This window comes from Felis catus, chromosome B3 (assembly GCF_018350175.1).
Source record: "Felis catus isolate Fca126 chromosome B3, F.catus_Fca126_mat1.0, whole genome shotgun sequence".
Classification (NCBI taxonomy): Eukaryota; Metazoa; Chordata; class Mammalia; order Carnivora; family Felidae; genus Felis; species Felis catus.
Genome location: NC_058373.1, coordinates 62143215 through 62159630, shown reverse-complemented (window position 1 = coordinate 62159630; position 16416 = coordinate 62143215). Strand labels below are relative to the sequence as shown.

The following is a 16416-nucleotide window of genomic DNA, read 5'->3' as shown; positions in this document are numbered from 1 at the left end:
GGCTGCTACCTCTGCTCTGTGGGCCAGGAGAAGGACAGGGCTGCTGGGGGGAGATGGGACTGCCCTGTACAACCGGTTCAGGCTTTGGCCACCCTGTTCAGCAGGTTTCCCCACCCTTCCCGAAACTGCCCCAGCCCCCGAGGGTGGAAAGAACTGCCAAGTTTGACCACCAGAGGGGAGGGGTGAGAGGCTGTGCAAGAAGGGGGCCCAGGGAAGCTGCGGTGCTGCTGTGTAGCATTATTTCTTCCTGGTTTGAGCCTGTCAACAAGCCTGCTCAGTGGCTGGGGCAGATCCTAACTGCGGTGTATAGTGGAGGACCCAGGGGAGGGAGGGAGCAAAGGTTTGAACCCTGGTTCTTCTCCCTGTTCCCTCTGGTGTGGGGGCCCAGGTCATCCATCTCTCCTCACCCACGGGAGCTTTGGCTTCTTCGCAGGAGTATAGCTGCTCCCCAAGCTCTGAGTTCCTGCCCAGGAGCCTTTAGTTGAGGCATCCCACTCCAGCCCACACCCCTCCACTTGTGTCAGCCAACTTTTGTTTGGTGCAAAAAAAAAAAAAAAAAAAAAAAAAATCCTTTAATTCATCTTTTTTAAGTTTATTTGAAAGAAAGAGAACTTGTGCACGTGAGTGGGGGAGGGGCAGAGAACGAGGAAGAGAAAGAATCCCAAGCAGGCTCTGTGCTGTCAGTGCAGAGCCAGGGAGGGGGTTCAGTCTCATGAACTGTGAGATCACGACCTGAGCCAAAACCACAAGTCAGATGCTCAACCAACTGGGCCACCCAGGCACCCCCTTTAATTCATTTCTTCAACAAATTACATACTGAGCTGTGTGCCAGGTACCGCCAATCTGATATTTGTCAAGATAAGCACATAGGAAGCACCTATGTATCTCAAGTCATTGCCTCAGCACACAGCCCTGTGATGAAGGTTCTATTATCCCCGGTTTACAAGAAGCTGATTCAGCAAAGCTGAGTTCCCAGGGTCCTGGAGCTGGTACTGGAGGGCCAGATTCAAACCCTAACATGAATGTGGCTCCTGAGTCTAGTGTTACCAAAGAGATACTTTTAGATTGTAATAATTACTACACAGGAAAATAACACAGGAATGTGAGAGGTTGGAGGCTACCTTTAAATGATTGAGGGTGAATGTACATACTTGACTCCTACAAGTGTCCAGCTCAATTGATTTCCATCACTGCACACACCCAGAAGGCAAGACCCAGATCAAGAAGCAGAACCTTTCTAGCATCCTTTTGATGGCTAACTCTCACACTTCTGTGTTTTTGTACCTGTTGTGCTCAGCCTGGACCACATCCTCCTTTCTCATCTTTCAGCCTAATCCTTACTCCCCAAATGCTCCCGCACACATCCAGGGAGGGGAGACAACGCCCTGGCATCTGCTAACAGAACCCTGAGCATGGAGTGCCCCTTTCGCCTTTCTGTTTACTTAGCTGTCTTCCCTCTGGGTTGTGAGCTCCTGGAGACAACAGATGGTATCGTAATCTTCTCTGGGTCTCCATCACCCCGCATCCCCTCCATGACCTTAGTAAATGGGAATGGATAGATGACAGGGGCGGGGCTTGCTACTGTGCTTTGGCAGATCCCATTTCATAGGCCATTCATCCATCCTTCGAGCCTCTAAATGGATTTGGTCCTTCTAGTCCCCCTAGCACTGGGGACAACCCCCATTATCTCTTGGATCTCCGAAGCACTTTCAAAGCTGAAGTGATTAATGACTCATTAAATGCTGTATCCCAATGCCTAGAACAGTGATCAACCCTTATAAATGCTTATGAGTGTTGGACAGAAAGGAACGTCCTCCTCTGAGGGAGGGATGGAGATGAAGTGAGAAAATGCTAAGCAAAGCGCCATCCCCAGTAAGATCTGGGATGGAGGGAGGAGTCAGCCAGGTCAGCTACGGTGCTGGGAGGAAGGATTGCACAGGGGCCGCTAGGGGGCACTTTCACCACCCAGCTGGTACTGTGTTTCGCTGCAAAGGTTTGAGAAAAGGGTACTCAGTCCCAGGCAGGTGGCAGGTGTGAAGCAATGAAAGCGGAGACGCAGTCCCTGCTCTTTTGGAGCTAACACTGCAGGGTGCCGGCAGAAGGAATGCAAATACTGTTAAAAAATTGGTCCCTAAGCTGCTTGTTTCTGTGACTTTCCCGGCCATCCTCACCCAAGTGACTCCCTTTCTTAGAACTTTCACACCTCCATTCCTTTGTACAGGCAGTAGTATCTACCTCAAATGCCTCTTTGCCCCCAGGAAACCTCTACACACCCTGTGATGAAGCTCAAAAAGCCTTCCTTGTTTCTTCAGCCAAAGCCCATCGCTGTTCTTTCTGCTGCACACACATGGCCCATGGTAGTGTATGCCTGCCCTCATCTGGAGGAGGCTCCTCAGGGCAGGGATGGGGATGGTTTTTCTTTTTTCTTTTTTTCTTTTTTTAAATTTATTTAAGTAATCTCTACACCTAATGTGGGTCTCAAACCCACGACCCTGAGATCAAGAATTGCATCCTCCTTGGACTGAGCCAGCCAGGCACCCTGGGGTTGGGGTCTTATTTATCTTGTATTCCCCATGCCAGGCCCTGCTTGTGGATACAAGGTGTCCAACAAATGGCTGTTGAGTAAAGCAGAGGTTGGTCAAGCCGTGGAAATCAAGAGGGAGGTTGAGAAATGGCTTCATGGAGGAGGTAAAAAAAGAGATGAGCAGGTGGGTGTGGGTGTTCCAGGCATAACAAAGTCATAGCGAGTAAAAACCAGGCAGTGAAGATCACGGGTCTTGTTTTCATTGGGGATCAACAAGTTGCTCAGTTTGGCTGAAGCACTGAGAGGGAAAGCCGGGAACTTGGTGGGTAGAGACTACATTGATGAACACATCGGTGAAGAGAGATTTGAGCAGGGGAAGGAGCAATTCAGACTCCGCTTTAAAGAATGGTTAGGTAAACGGGCCATATCACTGGAGGTTGGACCACAGGAGAGGGAAAGAGGGAGGAAGCCACACTAAGTAAATTGGGGCAACCTGTGTAAAGGATAGTAGTAGATGTGCAGTAAAGTCTAGTCAAAAAGTTGCATGCCGGCAGGGCACCTTGGTGTCTCAGTCACTTGAGCATCCAACTTCGGCTCAGGCCATGGTCTTGGTGGTGAGTTTGAGTCCCGTGTCAGGTTTTGGGCTGACAGCTCAGAGCCTGGAGCCTGCTTCAGATCCTGTGTCTTCCTCTCTCTCTGCCCCCTCTACCACTCGCTCTCTCTCTCAAAAATAAATAAACATTAAGAAAAAAAAAAAGTTGCACGCTGGCAGCCAACCATGCTTTGACACAGTGGTTTAATTTTTTTGATTATTTACTAACATTAAAAAAAAATCCACTTTTCTAGCTTTTGGGGAAAGCGTGGGAGACTGGCAATCTGGGACCCACATTCCTGCAGCAATCCAGGCACTGAGTTTGGGTCCTCATGAGCTGGGCAGGCACTAACCCATCCAGAGCCCCCACCCAGGCTGCCGTTCCAGGCAGTCAACCTTGGGACCCCCATCGTCTTGTCCCTTATAACCCAACCTCTCTTCCCATATTGGGAAGTTTTCTCCAAAACCTATTGGGCCCAACAATTCAAATACACACTGACAAAAACTGGGTTTTCTCCCAAACTCAACCCTGCCCACTTAAACAAACAGCCCTGAATGAGGAGTGGTTTTTCTCTATTGCACAAGACCACTCCCTTCCCCACCCAACTCCTAGACTAAAGCCTGGGAAGGCACTTTTCAAGTCCCCTTGGGAGGGGTTGTTGTCAATAACACCACCTGATAGCCCCAAATCCAGAAGGCCAGCTTCAGTGGGGTGGAGGAGAGGTGGTCCAAACTCTCCCACGGGTTCTCCCAGAGTGCCTGCCTTTTTTCCCCCCAAACTGCAGTGGCTCCTGGCGGGGGGGGGGGGGGGGGGAATTCTATCAGGGGAGCCTGGAGCCAGGAGGACCAAGAAAATAAACCAGGAAAGAAGTGGAGAAGCTCCTCGTTGCGGGGTTAAAAAAAAGAAAGAAAAAAAAAAAAAAGGCTATATGTTAAAAACACCAAAACAGGGTAGCTCAGTCTGTTAAGCGTCCGACTCTTAACTTCGGCTCAGGTCATGATCTCGTGATTCATGAGTTCAAGTCCCATGTGGGGCTCAGTGCTGACAGCTCAGAGTCTGGAGCCTGCTTCAGATTCTGTGTCTCCCTCTCTGCCCCTCCCCTGCTTGTACTCTATCTCTTTCTCAAAATAAGTAAACAAATACAAGAACTTCAAAACTGGAAAAGGATATTTACCCAAATGTTCCAGTGTTATCTCTCTAGTTTTCTTTTGTCAGCCTGCATTCTCTAAATTTTCTACAATAAATGTCTATTGCTTTTGTGATAAGAAAAAGTCAATCTTTTGAAAAAGTATTCAGATATATTCCAGGAAGAAACAAATCATCAGACCATGCAGCTCTGTGCCGGGGAGGGAAAAGACGAGGGAGCGTCTGAGATCTGGGGAAAGGGGAAGCTGGAAGGCTCAGTACCTGGAGTGTGCAGAGGAAGAATCGGGGTCAGCGGAGCCTTCAGGTTTTCTGTCCTGGGAGCCGGGGTGGGTGGCAGCGTCACCGGCAGAAACACGGCCCAGCGGGAGGGGCAGCGTTGAGAGAACCAGGCCCCAGGTACCAGCTGGAGACTGGTTTCACTGATTTTATTGCTGATTACTTAGTTTTTGTTTGCTTATGCCTTGCCTTCCTGAGGAAGAATTTAAAGGCAGCTTAAAAGGATCTATAAAGTATGAGATAATATGAGTATAAAGTAGGAAGAAGGCAAGAAAGAGCAAGAAGGAACGTTAAAAAAAGCCAGGAGCAAGGCAAAAACATATGAGTTTTGTAGTCTTTGGGCCAGTCAGCACTGCATTTTCCCGCTGCAGGTGCATCCTGGTGAGGCCCTAACACTCTAGCGGTGAGGTTCTGGGCTTGGTGGGGAGGGTCCAGTGCCTGGACTCGGGAGTAGGCTGGGTAGGGGGAAATGGAGGAGTGGGAGGTTGCTGGGAGAAACTCCGGACCTTGAGACAGAACCTCTTCTTGGAGGGAGAAGACCCAAAGGAGGAGTGCTTGGAGGGGTGGCAGGAGGCCCGGAAGAGAGCAGTTCAAAAGTGAAGAGTTTCAAAGCCTGCTGGGGTCAGGAAGGAGCCAGCTGAGGAGAAGAGCCAGGTGGAAACCTGGTGAAGGCGGGGAGTGGAGTTGTGGGTGGAGGCAGTTGCAGGTGTCGTGGGGGAGGGGACAAGGGCCAGCACCCTTTCCACGGACAGCTGTGGGTGGAGGAGAGGCCTGTGCTAGGTTTTAAGCGTTCTCCCAAATGATCCCTTTTGTAACCAATTTAGGACTTGGGTTAACCAGGCTGACTCTCAAAGAGAGGGTTAACCTGTGGCTCTCAAAGAGAGGTACATCACAGCCTATGAAAAGTAAAGGACCAGATGACAAGGTCCTTTCTATCCCCAAATCATGATGTTGGCCTCTGGTTACAGACTTGAGATCCCTGAGTGCAGAGCTGAGGGAGGCTGTCAAACTGTTGAGGCCCAGAGAGGGGCAGTGACCAGCCCAAGGTTAAACAGCCAGTAGTTGGGGACAGAGCTAGGCCAGCGTTCCTGAGCCCCAAACTTTTTGCTCTGACATCGTCTTCTCTAGAAGACTAGACTCCTGGCTTTGGTTTTGGTCCTTTCTCTGGAAGTGGGACAAAAGAGCCAGGTGCCAGGCCAAGAAGCTGTCAGGGCTGGTCCCAAGCCCCAGAATGCTGGGAACCCAAAGTCCACACCCATGTAAACACAGGCCAGCACTGATACCTCTTACTTGGCTCTCAACAGCTTCCTCTAAATCAGTTCCCCGCTATTATCTTGCTTATCCCTGCAGGTCCCCTGGGAGCCAGGGAGGGGCAGAAAGTATAAGCCCCACTTCCCAACCGAGAGAAACTCAGACAAGGAGGAAGGCGGTAATTTGCCCAAAGTCACCCAGCAAGTCAGGGATGGAGCTGAAACAGGGGGGCCCCATGGAGATGAGGTGGTCAGCATAGCACATGGTCTATTGGGCAGTGCTCCAGGAATGAAGTATCCCCTGTCTCACCAGGACAGTGATCTCACTGTGCCCAGAGGGAGACCCCTGGGGACAGGCTCTGCTTGCTCCCCAACTGGTGCAGGGTACTGGAGAGGGGGAGCATATGGGCAGAGGCAGCAGAACATGGCCACAGGTCTGAGGGAGGAAACCATCATGGATCAGGTGTCCCTGGATGGGGTCTGTGCTGCCTGATTTTCTCCCAGCTTCAAGGGGGCCCGAGGGAACCTATCTGCCCCCACTTGGCCCAAAGGCTCCCCTGCTGCCCTTCACTGCCAAGGGGCCAGCGAGTCATCTGGACACCTGGAGAGAGAGGCAGATTGGTACAGGTGAGGGTCAAGGAGGCCATATTGCTGGTGACAATGACTGGCTCTGTCTTCCAAAGGGGTTACAAGTAGGGTGAACATAGGACAGGTATTTTTTTTTTGTAATGTTTTATTTATTTTTGGGAGAGAGAGTATGAGCGGGGGAGGGACAGAGATAGAGGGGGACAGAGGATCCGAAGAAGGCTCTGTGCTGACAGCATCAAGCCTGATGTGGGGTTCGAAGCCACAAACCACGAATGAGATCATGACCTGAGCCAAAGTCGGATGCTCAACCGACTGAGCCACCCAGGTGCCCCAAGGATGGGTATTAATATAGGTTGTATTCAATCTTAAAAATATCCTGAATCTGGGCCCCTGGGTGGCTCAGTCGGTTGAGCATCCGACTTCAGCTCAGGTCATGATCTTGTGGTTTACAAGTTCAGGCCCTCCATCAGACTCTCTGCGAACAGCTCAGAGCCTGGAGCCTGCTTCAGATTCTCTCTGCCCCTCCTCCACTTGTGCTCTCTCTTTCTCTCTCTCAAAAGTAAGTAAAAACATTTAAAAATTAAAAAATATATATCCTGAATCTGACAATGATTTTCACGGTCATCCCAGCTGTGGGACAAATCCTCTGTTCAGTGGAGAAAGCCTTGAAACTGTTCCACTAGCAGGGCAGTCCTAGTTCAGTGCCGACATCTCTCCCCACAACTCACCTCCAGCCCTGTCTCTCTCTGCCCCACTCCTCAGCCTAGAAAAACCAAATCTGTCCCATGACTGCCAGCCCTGCCCTCTAAGAGAATCACTTCTAGGCGGCAGAAACCTAGAGCTCTGGGTGGCTCACCAGAAAGAGGCCTGGTCCCAGAGTCAGGAAACTCACATCCGAGGCCCAGCTTGGCCGGCACCTTGGTCAGGGGACTCTGTGCTTCGGTCTTTTCATCTAAAAATTGGAGCTGATGAGAGCCGCCAGGCCTATCCTGAAGTTCAGGTGTAAGAAAGGTGATAAGGCTGCCTCATCGCTGCTGCAATCAGGGGCAGAAAGCAGTGATTCCCTGGGACAGCCAGTGCTGCCCAGGCCCAGGAAGTCACTCCCTGCTGTTGTCACAGGGTGACTAATGTGGCCCCTCGGCTGGCTGAGTCCTGCTCACCCTGGAGGATCTGGCACAGGCCCAAGGAGGGAGCTGACGGTGCAGCCCTGTGGGAGCTGGGTTCCTGGCAGCCAGGTACGGTGGGCAGGTCTGACCTGTGAGAGCCGCGGTTACCGCCTGGGGCCTGGGCTGGTTGCAAAAGGGGCTGGTGCTCCTGACGCAGTCTGCTCTCGGTCTCGCTCACTCTCCCAAGCTGGTTCCCAGGAGAATGGAAAGCTCAGGGAGGGTGCGTCACGCCCGCCCTGGGCACCACTCTGCTCCCAGGGGGAAAGCAAGCAAGACACCCCTCCTTCGGGTGCACACACACTCACACGCAGAACAAGGATGCCTACGGAGAGAGACCCCACTCACAGATCCACACAGAACTGGGCCCAGGCACACACGAACACATAGACACTAGGCCCAACCTACATGTGCACACACAGGCGCAGAGATCAACATACACACCCAGACACACACATAGATTTGTGTATAATACACACTCATCTAGGGGCAGACCTCATGTAGGTACACAGACATACAAATGCAGGGCTGTACACATCTTGCCTAAAGACAGACACTACATTTGCAGACATAGATACACAGACTTGCACATATATGGCATTATTCTGAGTTTTGCACAAAGACAATACCCACTTTAAATATGCACGAACAAAAACAGGGACACACAGAAATGTACGTGAACACAAATACATAATATACATGCAACTTGTCATCATTTAGTATTTATTGAACACCCACAATCTGCTAGTCATGCTCCAACAAAAAGAGCAACCCCCCCACCACCATCCGAGTCATACATACACAGAAACCCAAGCTCTCTCATAAGAGTCACTTGGGATTATATGAGATCCAGTCTCCAAACCAAAAACGAACTTTTTTTCTGTAAATGGTCACCAACCCATGGTGGAAAAAATAATCAAATGTCGATGTAGTATCATTTATAATAGGAAAAAAATTAGGGGCTCCTGGGTGGCTCAGTCAGTTAAGCGTCTGACTTCGGCCTAGGTCATGATCTCATGATTCGTGAGTTCTAGCCCTGCTTCGGGCTCTGTGCTGACAGCTCAGAGCCTAGAGCCTGCTTCGGATTCTGTCTACCTCTCCCCCTGCTCGTGCTCTGTCTCTGTCTTTCAAAAATAAATAAATGTTAAAAAAAAAATTAAAGGAAAACAACCTAAGTGCTCCCAAATCGGGATCTAGTCGAAGAAAGTATGGTCAGGGTGAAAGAGTAAGCAAATATACAAATATGGGTACAGCCTCTGGTCAGAGTTTATAACATGAAAAACACTGTTAAAATTCTATATATTGGAGCGCCTGACTGGCTCAGTTGGTAGAGCATGCAACTCTTGGTCTTGGGGCTGTGAGTTCCAGGCCCACACTGGGTATATATTTTTTAAGTATTAGAAAGTATTTTTACTCTTTTTTTAATATATATATATATATATATATTTAAGTAATCTCTACACCCAACATGGGACTCAAACTCACAATTCCAAAATCAAGAGTCACATGTTCTACCAACTAAGCCAGCCAAGCACCCCTATTTTTTTTATTTTTTTAATGTTTACTCATTTTTGAGAGACAGAGTGTGAGTGGGGGAAGGGCAGAGATAGAGGGAGACATAGAATCCAAAGAAGGCTCCAGGCTCTGAGCTGTCAACAGAGACTCCTATATGGGGCTCGAACTCACAGGCTATGAGATCATGACCTGAGCTGAAGTTGGATGCTTAACCAACTGAGCCGCTCAGGTGCTTCTATTCTTTTAAATAAGCTCTACCCCCCAGTGTGAAGCTTGAACTCACGACTCCGAGACCAAGAGCTTCATGCTCTGCTCCACTGACTGAGCCAGTCAGGCACCCCTGTTAAATTTTTAAATGAAAAAAAAAAACCCAGAAATACAAAATTGTATATACAGCATGACCAGAAAATAAGTATTTCAAAAATATGCACAGAATAGGCTGGAAGTACATCAAAATGTTACTACTGATGATCTTTAGGAATTAAGAATATTACTAAAGTTTTAATCTTCTAGTTCTTAGGATTTTCTAATTTTCCTATGAGTATTTATTATGGGAGAATAAACATTTAAAAATCAGCTAAGGGTTGGTTACATAGACATTAAAAATAATTTACATTTGGGGCACCTGGATGGCTCAGTCGGTCAGGCATCTGACTCTTGGTTTCAGCTCAGGTCATGATCTCATGGTTCATGGGTCTGAGCCATGCGTCAGTCTCTGTGCTGACAGCACAGAATCTGCTAGGGATTCTCTGTCTCCCTCTGTCCCTGCCCCTTGCCTCACACTGTCTCTGGCTTTCTCAAAATAAATAAACTTAAAAAAAAAAACCGATTTACATCCATAAGGCCATGGAAGAATGTAGATGTAAGAAACACACAATTTTATCTGATTAATATAATTAATACTTTTAAATTTAGATTCAAGACTGGAAAGAGAGAGGAAAAGGGCAAAGGAAAGAGATAAAAATAGATATTATAGAGAGAAACAGAAGCAGAGTGATTGGTGGGTTTGGAACCAGAAGTAAATCCCACCTGTCCTGCATGGGGTTGGTCCCTGCGTCTCCGAGGGCCTTTCCAGCAAGCCATTGCTCTTAGGCCTACCTCCAGGCTTCAGTAACACATATCTGGAGCTGAACTTGAACCTCAGAGTCCCTTCCGTGGCTCACTGGTTGGCTTTTTATCATAAGCACTTAAGGGCCAGCAGCAAACATTGCCTGAGTCCAAGACCCCATGGGAGCACAGAGACATGAGAGGACTTTCTATTTCACTGGGAAGATGCAGCCTGAGTAAGTAACCAAATTCAGAGTGCCCTTGAAATGCCAAGAGAGCAGTGCAGACACTAATACCAGTAAGAGACACTTCCTGGAAAAGGGGAGTATTGGATGGTCAGAAGAGAAACAGGACACAGGGTGGTGAGGGGTGGGGTGGGTGTACTTTGCAAACTAAAGGATTTGGCAAAAGCAAAGACTTGGGCGTCAGAAGTCGAAAAATAATTGGGGATCAGGGAATGGGATCACTGGGACCAGCTGGCCTGGTCCAGGTTGGTGTCAGATTTGAAAAGGCTTTGAATGCTAAATGAGGGCCTGGGAGTTCACTGCAGGCAACGAGGGCTGGTAACAGTCCCGAATCAGAGAGCTACCAAAGTGAAGGCAGCAACACTGGAGGACCTAGATGGAGAGCAGCAGTGGCAGGGATGGAGAGGGCAAGGCTGACAGAGGTGCCGACCAGGCTCAGTGACCCAGCAGAAGAGACATAGTGCCATGGATGTGCTGGTACCATCAGAGAGTTAGGGAAGAAGCTGGAGGTGGGGGGGCTCCCCGAGATCACCTGATTAGACTTACTCCCCCATTTCATGGCACCTCTGAGTCCCCTTGGAGCAGTTTGAAAACCTTTATTCCAGAATCCTGAGTATTTTTTTTTAAGTAGACTCATTGGCCAACATGGACTTGAACTCACAACCCTAAGATTGAGAATCACATGCTCTACTGAATGAGCCAGCCAGGCATCCCCAGAATCCTGAGTCCTTCATGTTGCAAATGAGGACTTTGAGGCACACAGAAGGGAAATGATTTGCTTAAGGTCATGGTTGATGTCACAGCCTGAACTTGAACCCAGGTCTCTGCCCTAGAGGGATGTGAGTTAGGCTGGGTTGAGGTAACAGAGGCTGTTGAGCTGGGGTGTGAGACCCCTCAGAACCTGGCTGCAATAGTACAGCCCCAGCACCTCTACCTGAGGGGCAAGGGGACAAGGGCAGATGGGATGGCTGGAGCTCTTGGGGATGGGCCCTGGTGGGACAGGAGCTGGATAGTCTTGGCTAAAACTAAATTGGGAGATTATCTAAGATTTCACTTGACTAGGATTTCTGTCCCTCAGCCCTGCTCTTTACACAGGCAGCTGTTACTCCCTGCAGAGGGAGCCGGGCTGGGACAAGGGTGCACACTCACCTAGCCCAGCAGTTGCTTAGCAGGTGTGCCTTAGAAATACCTCTCCATAGGAATAACACTTACCCATGTATGGAACTCTAGTTTGCACTTGAGGTATTACCTTTTTTCTCCAGGGCTCACTTTCTTTGTGGGTAAAGAAAGTGTGTGTTTCCCCCCAAGGTACCCTTTAAAGTTTCTTCCAGCTCCAATTCCAGGGAATCTTCTCTGGATCCCTGCTCCTCTCCAAGTCATCACCCAATAAACCCTCACTCCCCAGGATTTCTGGGTCTAAACTGCTATTTAAATTACTGAAAACACGCACCTTGACCTTTAGTCGGTCCTTATGTGGACTTTGAGTGCCAAGACTGAAGACTAGGTCCAACCAACTTGACCCAGAAGTTTGGCCAGTGGTTGAGGTTTAGGCTGTATGGAGTTATGTCATTCTCAGGCTCTGAGCCAAGTGGCCCCCTACCCCGAGACCCTGTGGACAGTTAGAAGGATCAGAGCAGGAAGGTTAGAGGGCCTAGCACTGCCCAGAGCCCCAGTGATGAGCGAGGTGCTCTAGAAAGGAGGGGGAGAGGGGAGGGGCACTACCCGCCTGGTGAGGTCATGGGAAAGCAGCTCTGGCGCTGACACCTGGGGAAACCCGTTCCTAGGCTGCTTCCCACGCTAGCTCTCCTGGGAACCAGCTAAGCTCCAAGTGGGGAGCCCCAGACCTGTCCCCCCCCCAGTCCAGTTCCCATCACACTGTCTCATCTAGTGCAGCCCCACCTCTCAGTCTAGCCTCAGTCCTTCAGTACCCAACCTATCTATCCTGGCTATTGGGTCCTGAAGAGGACTCTGAGAGAGCAATGGGCAGACAGCTCCAGGAAATGACACAGAGACAGCAGCTTCAGAAACTTAAGGCTTTATTTGCAGACTCTGTACTGCTCTCTACCTTCTAGGCTGTGGCCTTGGAGGAAGGGGCGACCCCAGCCCCTTCTTCCTTCAGGCTCTAGTTTGCAGCTCCTCCCCCTCCTCTTGCTGGGCCTTGCCTCTCACTTCCTGCCCTGCTCCTGGCCCAGCCAGTTTGGGCAGTGCCTAGGGAGCCCTGAGTCCCAGTTCTTCCCAGGGACCAGCCCCGCCCACCGTGGCCCTGGGGCCTGAGGGCAGCCCAGGTGTCAGCCTTGCTCCTCAGCTGCCCCACTTCTCTGCTCTCCTCGCTCTTCCTCCTTCCAAGCTTAGCCCTCTGACCTGCCTCCTCACCAGCCTCCCTCCAGCCCCAAGGCTCCAAGGCCTCACTTTCTGCTCCCTTTCAATCTCTCATTGACCTCTGTCTTATCCAGTCCATCCCAAAACGGCTAAGTTCTCCACCCTCCTGCTCTTGCCAGGCTCTTCCTCACCCCTGTGCCAAGGAAGGGGTGGGGACCACCACAAGGGGTCCTAATTCAGCCAGGCTGACCTGAGGTCTCCTGGTAAGAAACTGGGAGCTGGATCCCAAACTGCTTAGCGGTGGATGACACTGCTAGGACCACCCCACAAAAATCAAAGTGCTGGGATTTCTCTGTGATCTTTGACCACAGAAATCCAACTCAGAGCCTTGCCTCCTCCAGGCCCTGGGCCCACCCTTGCATATTACAGCGGGCAATTAGAGGCCTGTGTCCTCACAGTGTTCAGGTGGAACTAAGTCCCATGAGGTGGCCTGGCCCTGCCAGTATCCCCCTCAAAGGCCCCAGTACCCCAGTTTCCAGAAGTCTGTGGTCTTATGCCTATTACTCCCTAGCTGCTGTGGCTGTTCAAACAAAGCAGAAGAACTTCTTCCATCGGCAGCGAGAGAGGGTTCGCACACCTTTGGCGTTCAATTTCTTCTCCAGCCGGGCTTTGTGTTCAATGGCACTGAGAATAGCTGAGTCAAACACCTCCTTCAAGTTCTTCTGCGTCAAGGCAGAGCACTCGAGGTAGCAGGAGGCCCGGATCTTCTCCGCTAGACCCTGAGCCTGGGGTTGGGGCACTGGGCCCTCCCGGCCCCCCTGGTCCAGCTGAATCAATACATTGACATCGTCCCTCAGGTCGGCCTGGGTGCCTACCAGCAGCACAGGAGCTTGGGGGTTGTGAGTGCGGATCTCGGGCAGCCATTTCTCTGTGATGTTCTGGAAAGAGCTGGGCTGCACTACGCTGAAGCAGGCCAGGAAGACATCAGTATCCGGGTAGCAAAGGGAGCGAAGGCGGTCAAAATCTTCCTAGGATGGTAAGGCCAGATCATTAGTAGGATTATTCCCTGCCGCAGGGAACAGGAATCTGCTAGTCACCTGAGGTTGCCGACCTGAGACTCCAAAGGCCCAAGACCATCTCCATTTCTTATCCACCCTCCAACCCACCTTCTCCCAGACCATTAGAGGCCGCGCCCAACTTCTCACCTGTCCCGCTGTGTCCCAGAGCTCAATGCGCACCGGGGCTCCATCCACCAGGACTTGCACTGCAGGGTCAGGGCGGGAGACAGCGAGTCAGGAGGAGCATCTTGGGCCCTACTAGACCTCACCAGCGCCACCTCGGGGACTGCTTCCGTCCCCCTCCCGTGGCGCTTCCTTGCCCTCCAGTCCCCGCGCCTGCCGCAGCCCCTGGATGCACAACCCCACCCCCAGCCACGCGGCCGCCGGGGCCGTTGAACGTACCAGAGAAGGTGTCCAGCGCTGTGGGCCGGTAGCGCGCGGGGTACCCATTGCAGGTGTAGCTGACGATGAGGCTGCTCTTGCCCACGGCGCCGTCGCCCACCAGCACGCACTTGATGCCCAGCTCCGGGGACGCGCTGCCCCGCCGCGGGGGAGGGGTCGGGGCCCGGAGCGGGGACGACTCGGCCTCGCTCAGCTCCCGCGGGGGCATGGCCCGCTCCGGGGACAGCCCGGGACCAGGCTCCGCTGCGCTCCGGGAAGCAGGTTCTGCAGGGTGCCTCTGAGTCCGCCAAAGCCCGGCGCGCCGGCCAGCCGCTAACCCAGGGTATATGAGGGGGCTCCGCCCACCTCATCTGCATGTCCCGTGCGGCCCGGGACTCCGCCCACCCGCCAAACCCTGTCGGGGCCTCCCGGGGCAACGCACCCCGTGAGGTCCGGCGGTCGCATACCCCGGGAAGGAAGAGAGCCAGGCCGAAAACTGGCGCTCAGAGAATCACGCAGGTACGAGGACAAAGAATCGCCAACATGAGGCAGATCTAGGTATCTTGGCAGAGAAAAATATCCAGGATTTATTGTTAGGAAGAAGAAGCGAGTTGCAGAACACACAATACAGCATGTTCAAATTAAACCTTTGTTCAGATTAAAACAAAAACCTAGATATATGTTTGCACGAGTATAAAAGTCTGGATAATAATTTTCTTATTAAAGAATGATTTTTAAAAATATACAGATCATGGGAGTGCCTGGCTGGTTCAGTCAGTAGAGCATGAGACTGTTAATCTCAGAGTTGTAAATTCTAGCTCCACATTCCATGTAGAGATTACTTTAAAAAATCTTTAAAACACACACACGCACACACACACACACACACACACACACACACAGATGATAAAAAGCCAGAAGATAAACTCAAGCATGAACACACCAGGTGGGAACTTACCACACTCCCAGGGAAAAACTTGCTCTTGATTGGGTTTGAAGACAGGCTTTAAACACCTTCACTATGCTCTGCTAAAGGAATTCAGGGTGCTGGAGAAGCTAGCTGGGGAGGATCTCCAAGGACAATTCAACATTTGAATATTTTCTAAATCTCCAAAGTGCCTAATACTATCTTCATCATCATCATCATCATCATCATCATCAAAAAAGTACATAGTAATTACTTATATGCTGATGCTGTTCTGGGCCACCCACTGTCCTTACCCCAGAAGGAGTTTACAGATTGAGACAAGATAATCCCAGGTAGTTCTAGGAAGGTCACCAAGAGAGCTAATTTCATCTCTTTGTTGCAGCCACACAAGTGACACAAGGCCCCAAATCCTTTCTTTGAATTCCAAGGCAATCTTTCATCTCAGCCTGTGTGCAAAGACCATTGAAAACACCTCATTCGTGAATTGCTGCAGGGAGAGTGTTGGGAAGGGAGGGGACAGTGAATATTAAAGACAAGAGATAATCCTGTTTCTTAAATAGTTGGTAGTATAAAAATCCATAAATTCAAACCTCTAAAATTCTTGAAAAAAAGTCTCAGGATCCCTGAAGATTTTTATTTTTCCTTCCTTTTTCCCTTCCTTCCTGGCTCTCTTCCTTCCTCCCTTGTCAAAAGTTGAGGACAGGGGCACCTGGGTGGCTCAGCTGAACGTCCTATCCTTGATTTTGGCTCAGGTATAATCTCATGGTTCCTGGGATTGAGCCCCACATCGGGCTCTTCGCTGACAGTGTGGAGCCTGCTTGGGATTCTCTCTCTCCCTTTCTGCCACTCTCACGTGAGCACTCTCTCTCTCTCTCTCTCAAAATAAACAAATAAACTTGAAAAAAAAAAGTTAAGGACAACAGTGAGAAAGTTGCTGACTTAACCATTAAAATCTTGACTGTGGTTCGGGGTACCTGGGTGGCATAGTGGTTAAGCATCCAACTTTGGCTCAGGTCATGATCTCACGGTTGGTGGGCTCAAGCCCTGAATTGGGATCTGTGCTGACAGCTCAGAGCCTGGAGCCTGCTTCAGAGTCTGTGTCTCCCTCTCTCTGCCCCCCACCCCTCCCCGCTCCCGCTCTGCCTCTCTCTGTCTCTCAAAAAAAAAAAAATAGGTAAAAAAAATCTTGACTGTGTGGGAAATGGTAGGATCCTTCCCAATTTCCACTTATATATCCCAAAGTCTACATCCTACATTCCCTAAGATTAAAAAACTGGGGGTGCTAATAATCCCTAATTATAGCACCAAAGACTTCTCAGACACATCCACATAAGTTTATTCATCTAGCAAGTGAAAGAGGCCCCACAATTTTGTCTTGCCATC

The 16416-nt window shown here is 50.4% G+C and overlaps 1 protein-coding gene across 1 annotated transcript; it reads right to left on the bottom strand.

Moving 5' to 3' along the window:
- Positions 1-12366: 12366 nt before the first annotated feature.
- RHOV (ras homolog family member V) lies at positions 12367-14450 on the bottom strand. The gene is made up of 3 exons (XM_023255483.2): positions 14127-14450; positions 13872-13930; positions 12367-13694 (listed from the first exon to the last, which is right to left on the bottom strand). Exons 1-3 carry the CDS (start codon positions 14332-14334, stop codon positions 13251-13253), a joined length of 711 nt encoding a protein of 236 aa, XP_023111251.1. The 5' UTR covers positions 14335-14450; the 3' UTR covers positions 12367-13250.
- Between the last annotated feature and the right edge of the window lie 1966 nt (positions 14451-16416).

Excerpts from the sequence above, each read along its gene's own strand:
- RHOV (XM_023255483.2), bottom strand. The coding sequence starts at position 14,334 with ATGCCCCCGCGGGAGCTGAGCGAGGCCGAGTCGTCCCCGCTCCGGGCC. Across the intron at positions 13,931-14,126 it reads AGCGCTGGACACCTTCTCTG|TGCAAGTCCTGGTGGATGGA; the intron begins GTACGTTCAACG and ends CTGACCCTGCAG. Across the intron at positions 13,695-13,871 it reads TCTGGGACACAGCGGGACAG|GAAGATTTTGACCGCCTTCG; the intron begins GTGAGAAGTTGG and ends TTACCATCCTAG.